This window comes from Symphodus melops (assembly GCF_947650265.1).
Source record: "Symphodus melops genome assembly, chromosome: 14".
In the NCBI taxonomy this organism is placed as follows: Eukaryota; Metazoa; Chordata; class Actinopteri; order Labriformes; family Labridae; genus Symphodus; species Symphodus melops.
The window spans coordinates 2,538,684-2,546,408 of NC_136704.1; the positions used below are offsets into that span (position 1 = coordinate 2,538,684).

Below are 7,725 nucleotides of genomic sequence, written 5' to 3' on the forward strand. Positions count from 1 at the left end.
ACTCATCATCCAAACAGCCAAGAGAAAGGTCACACAACTTTTATCTCGACGATTTGTCCCAAAAAGTTTCCGATTCGACTGAAAATTTCTTCATCCTGAGAAGAACGAAAGACTCCCAGAGGACAGAAAATAAACGAGCCACCGTCATGGAAAATGTGAGATTATAAACATTTTAGAACTTTTATTTGTTTTACTTTTAAATGTGTGTGGACGCTCAGTCATTAATGCGAGAATATTTACTACATGTGTACACGCTAAAGATGCACCAACACGCGTGTTTTAGGCCTTCTGGGCAGGTTAGTAAATAATCTAACTCCACACGCTGTCAGTGATGCTAAGCTACGTCCTCCAGATGTAATATTAAGTTTTAAAGTAAACACATCAACAAAATGAATCATTTAAGAATACGTAAATATATTAGTATAATTCTTATCTCAGCAGATTTGCAGGGACTTTACGTCGACTAAAATTAAATCGTTAAGGAGGATTTTTTTTGCATAAAGTTGATTATTTCCTTTATAAAGGCCCCTGATTATAAGTAATGTACAAAGACTAGTTTTGTTTAATCTACATGATATAATCAAGTTGGTTATACTTGCAAATGTCATTGACAACAACAATGTGTAGTTTATACAAAGTTTAGTTTTGCTTAATCTACTTGACAAAATTACGTACACTTTACTTGGACTTTCTTTTTCATGTAAAAAAAGAAAAAGTAGTTTAAACAAAGAGCGATCTTGCTTGATCAACATAAAGAAATTATGCAAAAAGTTGCCTTAATCTTTTGAAGTAGGTCTCGCAGAATATTTTTATCAGTGTAAGTGGAGCTTCATTAGCTGAATTCAGGGCTCATATTGAAGTGGTTATTTTTATTCTGTGTCCAAGTACAGGTTGTAAAATGTGACTGAGTGTGATCAGACACACACATTACTCCCAGAGTTTATAGATATGAGAAGTTCCTCTGGCCTGAGGTTTCTTTATTGAGAGCTTCTATATAATGACGGTGTTTGGCCTTTATATCAATGCTACGTACGAACACGTTGGACATATTCACAGTATCAACTCGAGTGTGCAGAATAACAAACAGAGGAGTTTAGAGCACGAGAAAAAACACCATTACACTGTGATTTCAGTTCCCACTCACAAATATGACATCCAGGACTTTTTGTTTTGAAGGTGAACAAACTGAATTTTGCTGCTCTTTTATGTAAAGCTAAAAGACAGAGATCCAAACTCTCTGCCTCGTGTCATTTTAACATTTACATCATAGAGGTTTCATGTACGGTGTCTGTGTTGTTGTTGCAGTGTCCTGTCCACCTGAGAGACCATAACTACTGGAGGCGAAGAATCTCTGCACGGCGTGCGGAGAAGCCTGAAGCCAGCAGCACGAGGCCGCAGCCCTCTGCTGAAAACCTCCGTCAGAAGAGGAAGAGGAGCTCTGAGCCCCGTCCTCCTGCTCAACCTCCAGTGGAGACGGACTTCCTCTCCAGGCCTCTTTCTGCCACCATCCCACCTGCTGACCTGCCGGTGGCATCAAAGTTTCCCCGAAGCCTCCCGGCCTCCACCGAGGACCAGCCGAGCCCTCCTGACACGGGTCCTCTGGCTGTTCACAACCGCTCAGTGGACGAGTTCCAGATCATCTACCATGAAGTGGCAGATGATCTCCTTCGGTATGTTTCCATAAAATAATGAATCACTCATTGCTAAAAATCTGAATTTTTGATTTATATGTAATTATTAATATTAACTATATTTGTGTTCCCTCCTGTCCTCACAGATACAAGAGTGGCCGGGTTCGTCCCTACAGTTTAGACCTGGGACGTCGGCTCAAACAGAAGCTGTGGGAATCACTGGACCGTCCCTCTTTCACAGAGTCAGAGGACGAAGACGGACAGGTGAGTGTCGACGTGTCATACGGACGCGGCGTCTATCCTCCACTGTTTGATATCGACACGATTGGAGAGCCGAGTCCTGAACACTCGCCCCGTAAAAGAGCCAAGAAGTCAAACTAAAACGAAAGAAGATGCTGCATACAAAGACCAAAATGCAGCTGTAAATATTAGAATAGATTAATAGACTTTTAGTGACTTAGATTAAAGCTCTTAAATCAAGACTCCACCTTAAGCACCTCCTGGGATAAATACATTTGACAGCAAGCAGCAGGAGGATCTTCCATCACTCTTAAAATCTAAACACTGCCATCAGTCCTCTGCTGCTAACACCTCCACCTGCACACAGCCAAATACAAATTCTCTACCTACAACCATTAGCTTTAGCTTAGCTCTACCTCCAAGCTCGAAGCTAGAACTACAATATTCACCTTATTGGTCAACTTGATACCTCTGCAAGGATCCTGCAGCTTCCTCCACCTGCAGGCTCTTACAGATATGTGGATATCAAACCTCCAACTAAGGAATCTGCATTAAAATATCACTACAAACTCCACCTGTAGATTCTTACAAATGACTCTAAAAGCCAACTTCTACACCAACTATGTCCTCTAACTCTTGTCTGCAACCTGAAAAGTCATCTTAGCTCGTTGCATCTGACAGAATCGTCTATATTAATCCTCCATCTTGAAGCCTTTGTGAGCAGCCTGCAGTTTCCTCCACCTGCAGATGCTGCTTGCTAAGAGCTACCATGACAACATCTAGAAACCAGTCTGCCTCCACCTGAGGATCTGAGGCCTCAAACTACAACACCAGTCTCTGATTCCTCAACCAAGCTTTACCTTCAACCTCTGTCAGAAACATGCAGCTTCCTCCACCTGCATCCTGGCAGACAGACTCATATCAAACCTCCACTGAGGGCCTTTGCAAGCAAATATCACCTCAACCTGCACAGGTGTATAACTGCACATGACCCTTGAAGCCAACTTTGACACCAGCTGTGTCCTCTAACTCCTGCATGCAACCTGTAATGTCGTCTCTACTGGTTGCATCAGGCAGAAATATGCCGCTAAGACTTCCACCTTGAAGCTTTTGTCAGCAACCTGCAGCTTCCTCCGTCTGCAGACAGACTGAGAGGAGCTTTATACTCTAACCACATCAAAGACTAAGACACAATGTAAAACCCAACCTGCAGCTTCCTGTCTGCAAAATAGACAGCTGCACCCTGAAGCTGAACTTTTTAACTCTGCCAGTTCCTGCATTGTGTTTCCAACATGTTTAAAGAACTTATGTCACACATTTATGCCTTATTACATACATTATACACTTATGCCACACTATTTAGAGGAGTCAACTACGGTCAGGATTTCAGTCAGCAAGGTTCTGAAAGAGAGGGAATCCCAAACATCAAGGAGAAAGCAACAGCCGCTGCCTCCATCCTCAGATTCTTCTTGCTTCTTTAAATAACCTGCTCTGTTTCCTTCACCGGTGTAGACAGGTACAAAAGAAAGCAGAAACTTCCCTCTCTGCCTCTTCCTGGGTCAGAAGCCTCCACCTGCTGTCCAAATCCAGCTGAAGGTTCTGCACCCATCCTGTAGCATTGACCTCTACCTGTGAAAGCTCCAGCTTCTGCCTGCAGACTTCCTGAAATACAGGATGAAGCTTCAGCTCCTGTCTGCACTCTTCTTCTACTGAAAGTCAAGTAAGCTGCAGCCTCATCTCCTACTTTAATATTCAGGGGAGATTAGCATTAGCTTGATTATTACTGAAATGTGACTGCTGTTATTTTAGATATCACTTCCTGTTGTTGTCACTTTATGTCTCCTGCAGCAAAGTTTCTCACTCTTTAATGTCATGTTGGATGTTTTTTTACAGACCACATCCTCAACACGTCACGTTCAGAGAGGACAGGATCAGCTTTGTGGCTTCTGAGGCCGGCGTCACAAACAGCGTGTTCACCATGAGGAGCATCTTCAGCCAGAAACATCGAACTTTGTCAATACAATCAAAAACTAAAGTAAGTCACATATCTTAATAAAAACAAGAAAGTAACCAACTTTCTTCAACATTTTAGAAACTCACGAGCTTGGCAGAACTTTAACATTTATATGATCACATTTATTTCCAGTGTGCTCGCCTTGATGAATCTTCATCACCTACTCCTCTTCAACCATTAATTTACCATCACCGTCGCCTACACCTGCAGGAAGTGGAAGAAAGCTGCACCGTCGACCTCCACCTCAGAAATCTACTCACTAAACCGGCCGCCATCAACCAGACCTCCAACTTCAGCTTTTAACGGTTAACCTGCAGAAACTTAAACACACATGAAGTCGATCAGACACAGTGTTCTGTTTTCATCAAGGACTTTTCAGTTTGAACACACTCGTTTGTGTGTGTGTGTGTGTGTGTGTGTGTGTGTGTGTGTGTGTGTGTGTGTGTGTGTGTGTACCTTCTAACTCCGGAGCCCAAGCACTGACAGCCTGCTCTGGGCCCGTTGTTACTGCCTCACGCCAAAGATTAAAATGTCAGAAAAATAACTAAAAAATCCAGGTTTTTATGGTTTTTACTATTCATGTTGAATTTAAAGTGTGGAAACACGTTTCACTGAAAATGTGTAATTAAGGATCTTTTAGCATAACATTTATAAGTGTTCTTAGTTACAGACTTGTTCTGTTTGTGTAGATTTAAAGGAGTAATATGTAACTCTGACACCTAGTGTTTGAAATGGGTACTACAGTCTAAATTCTAATCATTGCAGAGAGCTATCTCAACATAACATGTTTCCTTCATGTCTGATCACAGAGGATCATTTTACTACTTCATTCACTACACGGCTGACTGAATGCACCTTTAAGTGGGTCGGGAACCTTTGGCTCGCGAGCCAGATGTGGCTCTTTTGATGACTGCATCTGGCTCTCAGATAAATTTCAACTGGCATTTCTTTACACAAAAAGTAGTAAATAAATCCACTGATATTCAAGTAAAATGTTACAGAAATCATAGTGTTAAAATAATCTTTAAAAAAAAACAAACCACCATACATTATTATCGTTTTTTACCGCACTTGTTTAGAGTTGCGCTGGTCTGGAGCCAATCACAGCTGTCCTTCGACTTTACGTATGGGACTTATATGCGGTAAATAGCTATATTAGCGTACACTTCCTGCCGTTTTAATCAGTAAATCAGCTCGCTGCTTGATGCAGAGCAAACCCGAAGAAGATGGGGAAAAGAAAAAGAGATGAGGAGTACCGTACACTTCAGCATGAATGGACAGAGGAATTCACATTTGTGCAGAGAGCAGGGACCGCAGTGTGTCTAATATGCAATGATAACATTTCATTGATGAAACGGTCAAAATATAGGATGGCTCTCACAGAAATAAAATTCAAAATATGTGACTTTTTTGGCTCCCTCAGCAAAAAAGGTTCCCGACCTCTGGTGTAGAGACTGCATCTTTGACTACAAGGCCAAACATGTAAACAGCAGAATAAAACAAAAAGAGGATTTCATTATGTGCAGATGTCTTTAAAAACTTTCCTCGGCATAAACGTTCTTGCTGTAGTTCATCTGTCAGGCAGCAGATCTTCTCCTGAGAGTGACACACATTGAGCTTCTTCCCCTTTAGGACACAAAGTTTCTCACAAAACCTCATCTGAACAGAAACGACCAACCTGACAGACAGCCTGCAGCCAATAAACAAACAATCCACAGGAGCCTATATTGCACAAACCTGCTCAAATTGGGACCTGATTCCCCCGGGGACACAGCCGGCGAGGCAATAAGGGAGGAAGCTTTGGAGTAAAATTACAAGCAAGAGATGTAATTTGATGGAGGGAGACGAAACGGTGTCATGAGTAACCTCTGCTGGGAGAAAACCTCCATGGTTTCCATTCAAGCATGATAATATATTAAGGTCATTTCACAGTCTGTTTTTATTGTATCCATTTTTATTTTACCACAAACTGATAAAAACTCTAATGTGCAGAAACCATGCACATTGTGTACGGTTTTTTTCGTACGAAATTTGCATCTGTCTCTGAAATCCTGAAGTTCAGTTTTTTTTTTGTCCATTGGACCAAAATATTACGAAGGGGGGATTTTCTCAGCCACATCAGATATCAAGGAGATTCCCATAAGATTTAATGGATTTACAGTTGATTTGCCTGTGGAGGTACATGTGAGTGGAAACATGGTAAGTCCATTTTGTCTTTTTTTTTTTTTTACTTTTTCGGCTCTTCGCAATTAATAGAAAAATAAATGCGTCAGACTCGGCATGGTGTCTGTGTTAAGGATTTAATTGGATTACCAATCCAAACAATTCACCTGAAAAAAAAAATATATATATTTCTTTGACTGCATTTTTTAGATGTCTGTCTGTCGTCCATCAAACGTGACCTCAGTTTCTTGTGACAGCTTGAGAAGAAATCAGATGTCAGGAGAATCAGGAGAAGGACTATATCACTGTCTGTTCTTTCTGAGGTACCTTTCCGGCTCACCGGTCTCTCCAGAGGTCACTGCAGTAGTTCAAACTGACTTTTTAAAGTGCAGCCTTTTTATAAAACCTTGTGCCTGGGAGACTGTACCTGCAGACCAACACTTCAACCCACACGCCACATTTGCACTCTTTGTGGCTTGTAGTCTCTCAACACACCATTAAATCTCTCGCCGAGCACCAGACCTTCAGACATGAACACGTTCATTTCCCTTCAGTGCAGCAGTTTATTCATCCATTCAGGATCATTTCTATTACAGACTCCAAGGATGAAGCGAACAGAGTGTAACCGACATGCAGACACAGAGGCCACTCTTAAAACACACACACGCACAAACACACACACACACACAGTATATTTACCGTGCAGGTATACTGTGTGAAGCAACACTGATGGCAACCTGCTCGTCAGTTCAGATTTCTGGGCCGCTTGAATCTTGATGTGACCGATAATATCGCCGTTTCTCACGCTGTAAGAGCTGATGGTTAAATTGAAAACTTAAAATGTCCACATTACACTTAAAGGCAGGTTTGGTGAATTTAAATAACTGAAATGTAAAAAGTCGCATTCCCTCAGTGCTCTGTCTACACCCTCCCCCTCCCCTCTGTGCTCCCTCTGAAGCCACGCCCCCTCACTTACATGGCCTACTGCCGTTGCTCCAGAAGGTGACCTCAGCTCATCTCTTCATGTAGAAACAACGTCGTTTCATGTGTCATTCAGCGGTCAGTAAACTCTCAGTATAAACTCCGTCATCAGGGACGAGCTTTGAATGTGAGCTAGAGCACGCAAGAGGTAGAGAACGAGCAGGGAGACAGGGAGGCTGTGATTGGTTCATCAGATTGGTACCTGATAGAATATTAGGCCTCTTTCTGCTTATATTCAATGTGCTTACTGCAATAAAGTTTCATCACCCGGTCCAAAGGAAAGGTTTGATATTTACAGTATGAATGATTGTTGTTCACATTTATATTATATCAGTTGTTATATCATGTTTTACTCTAAGTGTTTTAATCCAATTGTTTGACATTTCAGTTCAGAGGTTAAAGGTATTCTGTGAAGAGGGCTTGCAGAAGTGATTACACATTCCAACATGTGTTTCATGTGGCCCTTTAAAATAAATCACTCACCACCAAATCAAACATAGGTTTAGTTTAAGGCCCTGAATAGTTAATCACTCATCCACATTGATAGGTTCAGTGGGCCTTGATAGATAATCACTCAAATGGTTTGTTGCTTAAAAGGAAATGATGACTAGGCTAGACATCTTCCTGTGATAAGAAACAGGCCAGGCAGGATGTGTCTTCCCCTACAGATAGGACAAAGGATTCTGGAGTATGATG

General features: G+C 41.7%; 1 protein-coding gene across 3 annotated transcripts; it reads left to right on the forward strand.

The window, feature by feature from the left end:
- Window positions 1-4,437, forward strand: LOC306835274 (uncharacterized protein). Of its 3 annotated transcripts, none has more exons than XM_079361729.1 (6): window positions 1-155; window positions 1,306-1,670; window positions 1,778-1,895; window positions 3,384-3,591; window positions 3,765-3,906; window positions 4,018-4,437. In XM_079361729.1, exons 1-4 carry the CDS (start codon window positions 147-149, stop codon window positions 3,504-3,506), a joined length of 615 nt encoding a protein of 204 aa, XP_079217855.1. In that variant the 5' UTR covers window positions 1-146; the 3' UTR covers window positions 3,507-3,591; window positions 3,765-3,906; window positions 4,018-4,437. The 3 variants fall into 3 exon arrangements, with proteins under 3 accessions (XP_079217855.1, XP_079217856.1, XP_079217857.1); XM_079361730.1 differs by having other exon boundaries at window positions 4,096-4,437; XM_079361731.1 differs by lacking the exons at window positions 3,384-3,591; window positions 3,765-3,906; window positions 4,018-4,437 and adding an exon at window positions 3,235-3,350.
- The last annotated feature ends 3,288 nt before the right edge of the window (window positions 4,438-7,725 follow it).

What these genes read in the sequence shown, in the direction of transcription:
- LOC306835274 (XM_079361729.1), top strand. An exon ending in GTGGCAGATGATCTCCTTCG is followed by an intron (nt 1,671 to 1,777) that starts GTATGTTTCCAT and finishes CTGTCCTCACAG; the next exon opens with ATACAAGAGTGGCCGGGTTC. An exon ending in CAGAGGACGAAGACGGACAG is followed by an intron (nt 1,896 to 3,383) that starts GTGAGTGTCGAC and finishes TCACCGGTGTAG; the next exon opens with ACAGGTACAAAAGAAAGCAG.